The 16071-nt window shown below is 36.0% G+C and overlaps 1 protein-coding gene across 4 annotated transcripts in view; it reads right to left on the bottom strand.

Moving 5' to 3' along the window:
- LOC125833261 (O-fucosyltransferase 9) overlaps positions 1–16071 on the bottom strand; it is a 43049-nt gene that overhangs the window by 17210 nt on the left and 9768 nt on the right. For 3 of the 4 annotated variants that reach the window (XR_007443296.1, XR_007443298.1, XM_049512408.1), the window contains exons 3-6: positions 15077–15153; positions 8948–9036; positions 6982–7179; positions 43–247 (exon numbers count right to left, since the gene is read on the bottom strand). Coding sequence is in view for 1 of the 4 variants with exons in the window: in XM_049512408.1 (XP_049368365.1) it covers positions 43–247; positions 6982–7179; positions 8948–9036; positions 15077–15153 (569 nt within the window). In the remaining 3 variants the exon portion in view is untranslated. The remainder of the gene's footprint in view (positions 1–42; positions 248–6981; positions 7180–8947; positions 9037–15076; positions 15154–16071) is intronic. The other variant, XR_007443297.1, reaches the window with a different exon arrangement.

Here is a 16071-nt window from a genome sequence, read left to right as displayed (position 1 = left end):
AACAAACAATTGTAGCATGGTTTAAGATGAAAAGGGTAATACCTCTTCAAAGCGGATGTGCACCGAAACATATCTTCCACTAGTTTTAGAGCTCTTTTTTACCATTCGATCAACCATCTTTGCTGCAAGCATGCGTATGGGTTCGGAAAACCTAAGTGCTTCAAAATTGCACAAACATCGCAATCCTTGGATATTTGGAGGAACTGAATGGGCCAATCTGTTAGAAAACGGTGCAATGCGCACAGCCCTGCACATTCATCTTAGGCACAAGTAAATGTGGCATGTATAAAAGATTCAAGGAAAAATAGGTTAAAAGAAGATGAAACATTAGCACATTGATGGTGCAAGAGAGGCAAGGGGTAAAACCCGAAGTTTATGAGCATATGATACCTTCATCAACTTATGAGACCATATAAAATGCATATTATATGAATCTAGAATTTCGGAGATTGTTGTTTCATTAGTGAGACGGTAGATTCTAGAGCAAAATGGAACATGTCACTTGCAAAAGCAAGCTGATGTGGCCTACTTTTCAATGTAGCAAGAATTTAATTACCCTCAAGATGAAAAATACGTAACTGGCAAAATTCCTGATACACAAATATTTCTTTTCGCGGATAACTCTTTTTTGACCTATATTCCTCATAACAAATGAAGAGTTGTTAGCAACAAAAGCAAGAGTTTCTTTCCGTGAAATTATGAAAAGAAATTTATTTATCCAGCAAAGGTAGAGCTGCCAAAATTGGTTGCGTTCACGGTAGAGCAAAAAAAACTTAATCTGCAAATGGAAAGACTCGCAAAAACCATATTTCAAGAGCTAATGATTTTTTCAGGTAAAGTTTTTAGAACTCATAATATCCTGAGGCAAAGTTCTGAAATAACAGATCAGTAGATTAAATTAATGAGGTAGAGATTCTGATGACTGAACCTGTAACACCTCGCTAATTCTATGCTAAGGATCCGAACCATTAGTCGTGAGGGCATAAAATTAGAACTGGTGATATCCTACTTGTACATGTGCATTAAGGTTCATTCCTACGTGTGGGAAGTGTATCGGATGTGGTTCAGTTATCATAAGGGGCATCTAACACCAAGTCAAGTTCAAAGCTTCTCCGATTGAATTTTTGCATGAGATCAAACAAGGATGAACTTCAAACGAGCATATCTCTTAGAATATGAAGAGTTATGTGTCTCATTACCTATCAAATTAAAGGTCTTTTGACTCTTCTTTCTAACACTGCCAACCCTTCATTTTCAAAAGTTATGATCATTTTAGTTTTGATAGACATTCGGTTTTGGACATGCATTTCGCCGGTGTTCAACAATTCGGGACCAGCAAAACGCCGGTCCAACGCCAGTTGAGGAAAAATTGAAAGGTACTCTGTTTTATGTATGTGTTTCACTTGCGTTGAACAGTTCTGGATAGGCATTTCACTGGTGGAAACGCCAGTTGGACAACGGAAAATCATTTAAGTCGATTTTAGTCCGATTTTTCTCAGCTTTAGCCGTTCTTTCAAGCCCTAGAAGTAGTTTTATCTCCTCCTCTCATCCTCATACATCAAAGTAAGTCCTTTTCCATTGATTTCAAGCTTTCCAACTCAAATTCCTTCGTCTATTCATGAATCACTAATAGAAATCTTAACCCTTGACCATAGAGTTTTCAAGAAACGAATCCAAAAAGATCAAGAAGGGGTTTCTTTATCACTCTTGTGAGAAAAATAGAAGAAAAATATTATTGGATTTTGTCTCTACATTATTTAATTGAAACCCTATTTATAGACATTACATTAGACTAATTTCCCAATTAGGCACTACATTATAATCCTTTTCCAAGTAGGATTCTCTATACCATACCTACTTCTATTCTTGTTCCTATTCTAAGTAGGATTGTATATATTATTCTTGTTCCTATTCATATTCTAACACTCCCCTCAAGCTGGTGCATACAAGTCATATGTACCTAGCTTGTTATAGATGTAATTAATACTAGGACCGGTGAGGGCTTGATGAAGATATTTGCAAGTTGATCACTCAGCTTCACAAAATTGACAATCAATCTCAATGTGCTTAATCTTCCCATGAAATACGGGATACAATGTAACACGGAGTGATCAGCTCCACTACGAGTCATGCCAAACTCCTGCATTACTGTATTGACTTCCCAAACCAAGCTTGAGAAGACTACATCATACCATAAATTACTTGCACAATTAACATACAAGGTTACTAGACTCCCCCGCCCCAGCAAGAAAACCAGGTAGTTGCTCTCTATAGACTTCTTCCTCGAGATCATCATGGAGAAAAACATTCTTAATGTCCAATAGATTAAAAGACCAATGGAAAACAACAACCATAGATAGAACAAGGTGGACATAGGGTATATTAGTCACGGGAAAGAGAGTATCACTGTCACTGGTAAGACACAAGGAACTATGCAAATTAGATAGGGAAAAGGGTCTGAAAAATACTCCAACTTTGGCCGAAATTATTGTTATGATACCAAACTTTGGAAAGGACCTTTTACCCCCATATACTATTTAATAGTGTATTTTAAAGGTATATATGTGTCTACGTGAACATCATAAATATTGCATCATTTTGAATAGTAATGTGTCCACGTGGGCACATAAATACCTTTAAAATACACTATTAAATAGTGCAGGTGGTAAAAGGTCATCCATAAAGTTTGGTATCGTAACAGCAATTTCGACCAAAGTAGGAGTATTTTTCAGACCCTTTTCCCAATTAGAAATAAGGAGTCACTGGAACACAGTGCTACATAACTTAGATATGAGAAAGTAGTTCAAGAAGAGGCACGGTGCCACATAAATAAGATATGAGAAAGTAGTCACCAGAAGGATGACATAGTGCTACACAAATTAGATATGACAAAGTCGTTACCGAAAGGATGGCATGGTGCTACACAAATTAGATTTGAGAAAGTAGTCACCGGAATGATGCACCGACACAAAGGGTTTGCCTTCTGGGTCGAGTTCGTCGCATCGGGCTTGCCTAGTGCGGGTTACCTCTCCTATGTGGTTTGCGAGCTATTGCATAGGAGCGGAGGTTTTGCCCTGTGCGCACCCAAAGGGTAGCGGCTGCGGGTTTCCCTTGTCATCAAAAAAAAATGATGCACCGACACAAATCAGATAAAAGTAATCACCGTGCATTTTTTTCCAGTCGAAACTAACGCACATGGGCTTCTTTGTCAACTTGTTTGAAACTAATTTCATGCGCAAGTTTATGGTAACTTCCCATGTATAGGTTTCAAGTTCCTTGCTGAACTAAATTCTCCAGTATTACCATCCTTCAAAATTATGGTACACACATTTATAATCTTAATCTTCTTTCTTTGGCAATCTCCTTCTCTACTCAAAGAATGAGGTTCCCTTAGCAGTGTTGGTTGTATATTCACTTCTATGAGGAGATCTCCGAGGACCTAGTTCTTAATACTTCTATCTTCATTTCTTCAGCATATAAATGTCACTTGTGCATAGTTTGTAAATCATCTAAACTTAATCAGAACTTCACAAGATCTTAAATGTAGATCTAGAGATCATTGTGCTTCAACACATTCCCACACGCATGGTCCACAACATCTCTTCGGCAAGCGCATCTTAGCCATTTTCCAACACATGAAGAGATTATCCAAAATAATTTGACACAAATGCACCTTTCTATGGTGCTAGCCGGGTGATTCTGACTTGAGCCCATTGTTTTCTAGCAACCCAATAGCTAGGGGTCTTTGTTGCTTGACAAGTTCCTATTTGACAAAAAATTGAACATGGGATGCTTGGTGACTTTTCTAACACCTTTATGTTTGGCAACCAAAGGTCAATGTCTAAAGTAACAAATGGTAAAATAGAGTTGGACCGTGGAGAGTTGCCTGGAATATCAGTGTGATATTGTAGGGTTGGCGTTTGGTTCTAATGAATCCTTGATCACTTTTTTTCTAGTTCCAGTTTCTCCTCCCTTTTTTTGTTCCATGTCGCTGTCATTAATTGAGTCATGAAAAGGCTCCATTGTCCCAATATTTTTCATTTTCATATTTAAACCTTCATGATCTCTTACCTTTCTTATGTCGTTTTCTGCTTCATCACCAAGATTACCATTTCCCTTGCCGTCACAAAACTCTTTTTTGACAAAAAAAAAAAAAAAAACTTTATCATTTCACTTTTCACATGCTATATGGTATTCCCTTGCTGTCACAAAACTTTATCATTTCACTTTTCACATGCTATATGGTAACATGTAGCAGGTTTCATGGAGTCTAGTAGCCAAGCGAAAACCATCGAGTTTCCTGATTTCCAAGCATACATTCTTAGGTCTACTAGTTTAGGCTTTCTCATCTCCCCAGTTTGGTGCCCAAATTCCCCTCGAGTATCAATCATTGAACCGAATGATTGCACCTGTTTTCTAAATAATTCTTGCTATTCAATCATTGAGAGGTGAGCCAAAAAGACAATGAGAGGAATCACCGCCTTGGTTTATAGTTATATGTGCCAGAACTTACGTCATTAGGCTTTTGTTGATGCCGATGGGTGACTTTTCCTAGAAAATATTGTTTTAGTCATGATTGATGTGAGGCCAAAAAATACATATATTTAGCCGTTATTTACCTCACATTTTAGTGCCTTTAATCGTTTTTTGGAATAGGTAACTTACATTTTAGTGCCTTTAATCGTTGCTTGAGTACATACTTATATTGAGTCCTGCCTAATATTATATTTTTGATGTATAGGAATAAAATGGTGTAAAGATAAAGAGATTTGGAGCAAAATTGAATCCCACCTCGATTGTGAAGACAATGGGAGGCAAGGAAGAAAAAATAACAAAGAGAACTTGTGAAAGCAGCACAGTAGCATAGACAATTGCCTTGCCTCAACCCGCATAGGCTATTTGGGGCTGATTTTATCCGATTCGTTTTGCACTCGATTATTTCATTTGAGACTTTCCAATAACTATAAATAGTCCATAAGCACAACTTTTACATAATTTTTTATCTATAAAGAGCTAGGAGCTACTGTGGAGATCGGAGAAAATTGATTTCATCTTTTCTTCTCCATATTAATTCATTTTTACATTTTTCTTTAGATGATTTGTTGTAATTCTCCTTGTTTATGTGGAGCTAAACTTCTCGTTCTACAATTATGGTAGTTGCATCATCGTTGTTGTATGAACTTCAAATGACCTTGGAAGCAAATATGGAGGATCAAAGTGCCACACAAAGTGGCATTCTTTACATGGCTACTAGCCAATGAAGCAATTTTCACATTGGATAATGTGGCTAAGAGAGGAATCTCTTTATGCAACAGATGTTCGTTATGTGGTAAGGCTACTAAGACGTCTCTTCTTAGATTGCAATTTTCATGAGTGGTTGTGGTAAATTTTCCTTAATCTTAGAGGCATCTCCTGGAGTATGCCTCGCAAGATTGGAGTATGCCTCGCAAGATTGATGAGACTCTATTCCGTTAGGAGGTTGCTGGAGTTGGGGCTACAAACAAAGAAAGATGGAGGATAATCCTTGCTTGTATTTGGTGGACTATATGTAGGGAGAGAAATGATAGATGTTTTGAGAATAGGAACAATAACCTGCAGGAAGCCAAGTTTAAGTGTATTTTATTGTTCTGGTTTTGGTGTACAAATATCTACTCCAATAAAACTGAGTCATTCATAGATGTTTTAGGGTCCATTTAGATTTGGTTCAGCTTTGGGGTAGGTTATACTTTATTTTAGTAAATATGGTTTTTCAGTACTACCTAAGTACTATTTTAAATACAAATGTTACCAGTTTCAAAAAAAAAGAAAGTTATCATCGTACTATGGCTCGTGTGGTTACTTACTTTTTCTTGAGCTTAATAATTTGATTGTTTGATCACCTTTCAACTATAATTTGTGGCTCGAAATTGAATACAGAAGAGGGGAATTTGAGAGCGTAATAAGAAAAAGTAGAGCTTGGTCGTGAATCTTATAGGAAGAGGGAATCAATTAGCTTACATGAATAGGAATAGCCTTGCTTAGTTGATATAGAAGAAATATACATGCACTTCACTACTGACAAACGACCATGGGAATACAGACGTTAGGGATAGTCAATAGTCTTAGATTTATCGACAAGATGCTTAATAAGTAACACCAACATGCAACAAGTAACCCGATAAAAAATCAAAGTCAATTCAAATGACTACTTAACTTGATTGCTAGCGAATCCATAACCCTAAATCGATTTCATCTCATTGATTACGTAAATATCTACCCTTCATTTGATTATTTGTTCATTAGTTATTTTCTTTTTGCTTTTAGTTTAGTTAATTCAAGATGATACTTTGGAATTTATTGCTTGAACAAGTAATTAGCATTAGCTTAATTTAGTAAATAGTTAATCAACAAATCTCTATGGGTACGATATCTGGACTCATAATCCTATATAACTTGCACGACCACGAGTACTAGTGTGTGCATTTGGACACAACAAGGACCAACACAGGGCTAAAGTTGTTTCGATACCACCTAATTAAGGTACCAAAATGCTTTATTTTATTTATCTGTAGAGTTACAGATTTAGAGAAAAGAGAAAAAAACTAATTAGGAACCGAATTCATTAACTCTGGGAGAAGACAATCAAGAGATGGTTTCAGCCTGATTTAATTCCCTAAAATAATTAACAGCCTAGCAGAGCAGATTTTATCAGATTCATTTAGATCCGATAAATCCTTTACGATCAAAATTGATCATAATCAGATATTCAAAAATCAACACATTTCTTTATGTTAATGTTGCTATTATGGGATTCTCTACACACATTGATGTTGTTTTAGCAGTAGTATTTGTCCCCAAAGTATGTATGACAAGTAATATACACCTGATTTATCATTCAATGAGACAATAATGGAGAAAAAATCTAAAATGAATCACAAAGAGAAATAACTATTGCAACCAAAAAGGATAAGAGAAATTAGATTATAGGCAAAAGAAACCTACCCTAACTCCTTCAGCTTTGGCAGGACCTTTAGAAGATAATAGGTTGGGCTGGACCATGCCTTTACTCTCAAGTTAACAATGCTACTTATATTATTGTCAAACTTCAGCAGCAGCTCTTTAGGGAGTTCTCGGACCACCTTCACATGATTTCTTAGAGCATAGATGAAGAAGTCCTCATCAAATATGTCACAGAACTTGCTGCAAGTATGATAATAAATAAGCACTTCTGGAAAATATCAAATAGACACTACATAAGGGATGAACCGATATTTTCGGAAAAGAGGAGAGCTCATTGACATCAGAAATGTTAAATCAATCCACACGAAGAATGACATCACAACTTTTGCGTATATAAGAATTTGGAAGCTCTGCATGCTTTAACTCAATTTGTAGATCAACCACATAAACTTTAAAAATACACTCTGTTCAGCTGAATACAAGTCCTATGAAAGTGACTACTGAACAAACTGACAGGATACTTGAATAACTAGGGAAAACAATCTAAAAAGGAACCTTTAAGAGTGGAATGAAGGAGCCCCCAAGGCCTAGCTTGAGTGGCAAAAGGTGGAGGATTTGTGGCCTATGGCACAGGTTCAAGCCCCAAACCATGCAAAGCGAATCCCGGTATTTAAGTGAAGGGTAGAGGGGCGGGCCCATTATCCACCGAGTTTAGAAGATTGTGATTGGTCCAAAGAAGGAATCACACACGGATTTCTCGATTATCAAAAAAAAAAGTGGAATGAAGGATAAGGGACTTTGATGTAGTCAAAGTTAATTGAGTGAGTTTGAGGCTTAATTAAATTTTTTATAACATTGGGAACAAGTATTAAAATATTCATCTTTCAAATTTCAGATTTTTTATTCTTCCCTTCTCTTTTTCTTCATCTGCTTCTTTCTTCTTTTCTTGTTCCTTCTCCCTTTCTTCACCTTCTTCTTCCTTTTCTTCTTTGCCATTACTTTTTTTTTCCTTCTTCTCTCTTCTCCTTCCTTCCTTTTTTTTTTTATGATCGTGGTGTCCATGTCAGCTTTCGCGCTCCTCAACTAATTCCATTGGATACTTGTCACCTTCCACCAGCAATAGATACTAGATAACTCTGTCCACCAAGGCAAGGGCAGACGAGACGAATCACCCACTGAGTTTTGAACCTGAGACCTCAGGGTTCTCAACCACTTCATTGACCACTAGGCCATACCCTTGGGTGCTCCTCTTTCTCTTTATCTAGAGTTTTCATCTTCCTCTCTTCTTCATTCTGATTTGGTTGCCAATATTGTGGAGAATACTTGGCGAAAAAAGTTTAAAACATTGGAGGATTTTACATTTCGTCAAAAAACAATTGGCAGTTGTTTAAGCAACCAAGAGATATTTAAACAATCGAGAACTATTTAAACAACACTAAGTTGCTTAGTTCAATCAACCAGAAGATGCTTAAATATCTATCTAAAGAGGTGTTTTAAACATCCTATGATTGCTAGTTAAAATAACGAGGATTTTTTAAATATCAACTAGTTGTTTTGAAGATATAAAAATGTTTGCTAGTTGTTTTGATAGATATTTAAATAGCTGGTAGTTGTTTAGAAAGATATTTAAACATCAGCTAGTTGTTAAGAGGTGGAGATGACATGGAGGGGGGGAGGATGGGGCTGAGGGGGTGGAGGGGGAAGAAGAGTGGGAGGTTAGTGTAAATAAAAAACTTGTGGGTTTTAAAAATATGTGTCATTATCACTATTTAAAGAAGTGTTCTTATCACCTAATTTTAAGTCTCGAGTCCATGAAACTTAAGCAAAAGTCTCAAAAGTTCCTAACAATTCCATCCCCTGAATAACTAATCCTTGTCTCGGACTATTTCCAATTAAGTTTCTTTACCTCAATTATTTACCTATTTATTGCATCCATAAATAGATAAAGATTTGCAATAGTAGAGAAATATTACAATAATTCCACGAGTCAACTATATTCTGACTTTACCTAGAGTCTCTCCATACGCTATTTAAATGAAAAATTGGAATAACAAGAGTAGCATTCAGTAGTCCTGCAACTGCTACAGCATCACAGATCTGCAATTTATACATAGAAAAAATGGCATATTTAGCAGTGCTACAGAAAATGAATGGAACATTGTCTTAACCCATAACGAAGACACAATTAGTGGCTGCACAATCAACTAAAATGATTAGTGACATCTTCATTTTCCTAGACTCCACGTGGCAAATGGTCAAAACATGCACAATAGTATAATCCATTCAAAATATATCTAGTAGTTACAATTCTATATTCTACAAAATTAGGGTATGTAAACTGTTTTTTCCCTAGATAGGTGAAATATGAAACTGAAGTTATTTTCACCTATGAAAAAGGTTAAAATTAGCTTTGTTGGTTTTTTTATAAAGCTGGTACAGCAAAAAGGGTTGAAAGTATTAATTGAAAATGTCTCTCACTTTTTTTTATTAAGCATAAGCTGGCGCTTTAAATAGACAATTTGAGCCCATAAAATTTCAAAGAGCTAAAATATTTCAACAATCTAATAAAAATTCAAATTTTAAATTCATCCTAACCTAGACAATTTATTATACTAAAAAATATTGCAGTAACTAAAAACAATTTCAAATACTCCTTTGCTTTAGTTACTGCAATTTAAAAACTGCTCCTCCTCAATTTTTGTTTTGGTGGTTGGTGCTAATTCTTTTGATTGTTTTTTTGAACTTGCAAAATTTCTTCCTCTTCCTCTTCCTCTTTCTCTTTCTTCTTTTGATACATAAAAAGCACCCTCAATAATCTTGTCTTGTTGGAAAACTCTTTTGAAAAGAGCTTTAATTTGAACAATGATTGGATTTGTATGGAGTGTTCGTAAGGATCGTTTTACCATTACAATATTCCATAAATCATAGGTTTCAACAATCAGGTTCATGAAAAGTGAAGATATGATGAAGTTTATCATTTTCTTTGAAATTAATAAAGTTTCTCTTTTTTTTTGTGGCTGGGCTGAATTTTTTGATGAAGGGACAGGATTCTCGGGAAGAAGCCTTTTAAATACCAGAAGCCATTTCCGAAATTAGAGGAGAAGAAACTAGCAGAATATTCATGCCAAGACCTGACCATGACCCAAACCTACCATAGGAAACTCTGCTCTAGTTACAATGTGAAGTGACTCAGAAAATGATAAGAAAAAAACTGTGGTGCGATATTGTAGGATACCTTGCCATAACCGTGAAACCTTTGAAAGTCATCTACAACTTGATTCAAGAAGTTCACTCAAGTTGTAAAATATCAAGGATAATCTGAAGGGCAAGGAGATCATACCTTGTTTGTGAAGCTCTAGCGAAAGGAAAGATAGCTGTTTTGATTGTGAATGTTAATGACATCATCCTCATCGAAGATGATCAAGAAGAAATGTTGTTGAATAAAAAATTGATATCTAAGTTTGAGATTAAGGACTTGGGAGCTTGTGATGTCTTCTTGGCATGGAGATAGCTTGCTCAAAAGGAGGCGCGTCAGTTTGACATAAAAATTATGTGAGTAACTTACTTAAAGAGATGGGACTAAGTAGATGTAAACTGGCAAAAATGCCAATTGATGTCAATTGCAAGTCCGAAACAAAAGAGAAACTAGAGGTTCTGGCATTGTGGCACAGTACCAAAAGATGAAGAAAACTTATCTACTTCTCTCACACTTGTGACTTAGCCAGACATTCAATCTGTTGTTCTTATAGTAGGTCAGTCATGCCTTCACCACATGAAGAACATCTTTTTTTTATAAAGGTAACTTTATATTCACATAAAAAAAACTCAACAGCAAAAGACTAACGAGGTGGGATTTACAGCCCACATGGGGTAATTACAAAGCTAAAAACTGGGCAAAAAATTTTACAATTGAGCTATGAAGTCCACTAAACTTTCTACCTCCCCCACCAAATCCTGTTTACACCAAAAATACAACAGACTCAAGCTATTCTTGAATTTTTGGATGCTGCTAGGGATGTTGTTCGGTTTCCCATCATTGGATCTTTCATTTTTTTCCTTCAACAATGTCCAATTGCAAGAAGGGATACATTTCCACCTGTCCTCTTTGAATCTTCTTATTCTGCCCACTACTTCCCACTGTCTCAGCATGTCTAAAGTAGTCCTGGTCATTATCCAGTAAACCCCAAGTATACATAAGAACATGTCCCACAAATTTACAGTTGCTCTGCAGTGTAAGAATAAGTGACGGTCAACTTCTGCCTCTTTCCCACACATGTAACACCTTGAGCAAATCTGTATACCTCTTCTTTCTAACACTTCATGGGGAACATGCTTTCCTAATTGCCAACCAAGTGAAACCTGAGACCTTGTGAGGAATCTTGATTTTCCAAATTAGTTTCCAAGGTCATTTCATTTACATTGTCTGACTAGAGTTTAAGCTCCAGTAAAGACTTCAGACAAAATGTCCCTTTTCTGTGCATTTTCGAGATTGGAATATCAGGACCTTTAGTGACACCTGGGAATGCATTTAGTATCTATAGTAAACCTGCCACTCTACCAATCTCCCAATCATTCAAAACCCTCCTAAAAAATTAAATCCCAACCTTGAGGGCTCCACACTTGTGCCTCAGCGGCCATCAAAATATTAAGGTCTGACAGCATGTTCTTCAAATTTTCTTCCCCTAACCAGAACTAATTCCAAAAACTGATTTTCACCCATCACCAATCCTTAAGGATAGGTTGGGGATAAAGGATCGCCACAATCTTCTGATTGTGTTCCAGATACAGCATCCAAAGGCAAAGTTGCACAGACTCTTCACTTTTGATGTCGCACCCATGTCGGATTTTCCAAATATACTCTACCTTTGGAGAATCTGACACACACGTGTTGACATTTTTGAAGAGTCCGAACAACATAGTCCAAAGGTGCCATTTGCTTCTTCAGTCATCCAACTGATTTGGAGACCGTATTTATGAGATATGAATCTCCTCCACAAAGTCAAATCTTCACTACAAAACCTCCATAGCCACTTCTTCAGCATCCTGGCATTCTGCACACTCAACTTCTTTATACCCAGACCACCCTAAATTTTGCGTAGTGTCACTACATCCCATTGAACAAAATTATATCCAAGCTTCTCTTTATTGCCCTGACAAAGGAAAACTCTTCTTGATTTGTTGGTTTTCTTCTCTATACTACTTGTTATTGGGAATAAGCTCATAATATATGTAGGGAATGCATCCATCACTGATTTGATGAGAGTTACTCAGCCTTGGGTCCCAAGGATAGATACTGGCTTTTCCATCTTGTTAGCTTTCTCTCACATCTTTCTAGAACTTCACTCCAAACTTCCACGTCTTTGTTCTTTGCACTAGGAGGCATTCCAAGGTTTATGCTGGGAGAGAGGCCACTTGGCATCCTAGATTCTTACCAAGTACCTGCATATTAACAACCTGGTTAATGGTGTATAACCAACTTTTGTGCCAATTGACATGGAGTCCTGATACTCCCTCAAAATGGTTAAAATGGCCCTCAAGTGTCTAATTTTATTTACTTCTACTCCAAAAAAAAAAAAAAACAAGGAGGTATTTGCATATAGCAGGTGTGAGATCTCCAATGCGTCCCCCCTATTTGCATTTGAACAGAAACCGTGCAACCACCAATTCTCACTTGCTTTCCTGATCATGGAGTTGAGACCCTCCATAGCTAAGATAAACAGGAATGGTGACATGGGGTGGCCTTGTCTCAAATCTCTTTGTGACTGGAAAACACCTTCAGGATTGAGATTAACGATAAGGTAGAACTTCACAATAGATGTACAGAAATTAACCTAGTTGATCCATTTGTTCCCAAAACCCATATCTCTCAGAATCTTTAGGAGGAAGGACCAATTAACATGGTCATAGGCCTTTTCAATGTCTAGCTTGCATAAGACTCATGGTAGATTATGTTTCACCGTACAGTCCACTAATTCATTTGCCAAGATTGTTGTATCCATATCCATTTAGAAAATCCATTTGGTGCTCATCCATTCAAAACTCCATGACCTTTAGAAGGAATGAACCTGTCTTTTACGATTCCTTGTCAGTATATGATATTATACCATGTGGGTATCATATAGGCCTAAGGAGTGCTTTTTTAAGGAATGAACCAATCCTCTGTGATATCCTGTCAGTATTTGATATATAACAGCTTGATATCTTAGAGCACTGGGCTATTTGTTCCCACCGGTCATCACCCCCATCTCCATTGTGATCTCTATCTCTCCTTTTTCCATGCTTGTCACCCTAGAGTTGACATCGATCGAAGTAAACCAAAGCAAAAACATATTTGAGATTTTAAAATAGGTAGGGCTCTACCACGGTTATCGCCAGAGAATACCGAGACAATACAATAACTAAGAAGATCTCGAAATAACCAAAAAATGGACCATCGGAATTGAAGGTTTTTCAGCCAAGAAAACTATGAGGGAGATGGATCTGATAGTGGAGCTAGAAAGCTCATTATCGACGACCAACGGTTTAAAAATGCAACATAGGTAAGAATCTCAACTCACATCCTCTTTTCTTTATCTTCTTTGTTCCTCACATGTTCACACCATCATGAATCTCTCTGGAAACACACTTTAAACTTTTAGATCTAACTGAAAATTAACCAGATCGTCACTACTGGAGAATATATTTTTTCCAACCAAGTTTGTCCTCATTTATACATTGTGTAAACAGTGTATTATAACAGTATAATATGTGTATAATTAAGGTGTGTATATTATGCAAGGAGTATATGTTGATTATACATTAAATACACACAATTTTTTCCAGAAAATGGGTGTGGAGGATTACAGAGACAACGGTGGGTTCTGATAAAGAAGTATATAATATGGATATATAATGTATGAAAAGTGTATAACATACACACTGTGCAATATGAAGTGTATAACAAATGTATATATGAAGTATATAATAAGTGTATATATAGTATATGATATACATTTTGGCTACAATATGTCTTCTGATTTTATGTGGTCATCTGGTTGTCACTATTTCAGCCAAATGGTTATGTATGTACTTGCCCCATAAAGAAATAGACTTTGGACCTAACTCAAACCCAAAAGTTAGCTCAAAAGGTGAGGATTGTCCAAGATCATATTAAGGAGGCAAATTCCTCTATGCCATTTAATAAACATCACATCAACTTACAGACATTCTCATTAAAGGATTGCGTAAGCCGAGTTCTGAATCTCTAATTAACAGGTTGGACATGATAGATATCTATGTACCAGCTTTGGGGAGTGTCAAGAATCTACTGTAATCTTTTACATTTACTTGTTAAGGTTTTTCACATAAGACTGTTCCTAATTTATCAGGATCCTTGATTATAGGAACTTGATATTTTAGGGAACTTGGGATTGAGGCGGAGTAGTTGTTTTTGTTGTTGTCGGTGTTTCAGGAAACTCATCCCTTGAGTTCAAAAATAGAATCCCTCAAGCTTAGACATTAGTTTCCTTATTATTGTGTATAGTTTTCCTAAAACTACTGTATCAGACTGTAAAGCAACATATGAATGAGAATTATTGTTTCCTCCTACTAAATTCTACAAAAAGACATCTCCTACTTTTTGATAAGGAGCAAGAAGCATTTCTCTTACTCTCTCTCATCAACTCACAATTCAGCTTGTTTTTCTTTCATTTCCTCTTATTCTATTAGGAATAGTTGGTCGGTTGTGTTCACCTTTTGCTTTCTTTTTATAATAGTTCCTTCAGAACAATAAAACTGCAGTCTTTGTACAAACTTTTTCAAGCTAATAAAGAATTTTTAGATATAATATTGGAGCATAGAAGTCAGTTAGGAACCTTCGCTGCTACCTCTTATTGAAGGGTACTTTAACTATTTGAATTGCCCTTAGTGAACAACTGAAATGGGCTAAACTAAAATTATTTAAATACAACATTTATCTAATCTGTAGTGTGCATGTGAACAAATTAAATTTTGCCACTAAAACGGATTTCAGAGCAACAAAATTATGCAGTCACTAAACAAGAGGAAAAAGAAAAAAAAGTTAACCAAATTTGGGCTGCGTTCACAAATTCTCTCAAGATGGCAATCCAACAGACCAAAATATATCTAAAGAACATACCGATAACCTTTGTTGGTTCAATCCACCATTTGCTTCAATTATGAGGTAGCCATTCGACTTTGGCAGTTCTGCAAAACCTTGAAGCACAAAAATAATATCCATTACTAGACATTAATAATTCAGAATCTCTTTAACAAGGCCATAAGGATAAGTTGATTTTGGATATTCAACAAGGGCAGCCAAAGACCTAGTGGTGGCAAATGGGTGGGTTGAAAATGGATTTGACAAAAATGGGTTGTGTTGCAACCCACCCATATTACAACGGGTAAAAAACCTGTTGGGTAAAATATGGTTTGGGTCCTAACCCAAATTTATCTCCTTAAGCCGAAAGTCGAAATTCTAAATAAAACTGTTCTGCGAATTTCAACAATTCAAGAACCAAAATCTATTCAAATATGTTAGCGTTTAATTTTTTGTCATCAAAAAAAAAAAATCTATTCAAATAAGCTCAAATTTGAAACATACATTTTATATATCATAAAGAACAAATCCCAATCACTAATTTGTCAAAAGAACAGCAAATATAAAAAATCCATTTTGCAATAATAGTGATTTTTCATTTTTTTTCAAAACCCATTTGATTAATCTCACTTTTTATATTTCAAATTTCTCAATTTCTTCAAAACACTATTTTTCAATTGCTATAAATTCGAAAAATACTACTGTACAACAACTAAGAAGAAGAAAAAAAAAAGTAAAAGAAGAAGGGATAGGGATGGCAACGGGGCGGCTTTGCCTTATGCGGCGCAGGGCAAGTATGGTTTTATGCGGGTGCAAGGCAGGGTGCAAGTTTTCTCCCTTCACACTTCGGAACTGACACTTACAGGAGAAAAACTTTATCTTCTGCTCAAATTATAGAAGAGATTCTAGTTGCATTTTATTAGGAATTAAGGGCAGTTGATTTAACTAATTATATATAGCATTAAAGAATTATTAATATATCTGATTAGCTAGAATCTGCTAGGAATAGTAATAAATAAATCACTGGTTGTGCT

The sequence above is a fragment of the Solanum verrucosum genome, unplaced genomic scaffold, assembly GCF_900185275.1.
Source record: "Solanum verrucosum unplaced genomic scaffold, falcon-dt-bn FXZP01000097.1, whole genome shotgun sequence".
Taxonomy (NCBI): Eukaryota; Viridiplantae; Streptophyta; class Magnoliopsida; order Solanales; family Solanaceae; genus Solanum; species Solanum verrucosum.
This window is presented reverse-complemented; position numbering and strand designations above follow the sequence as displayed.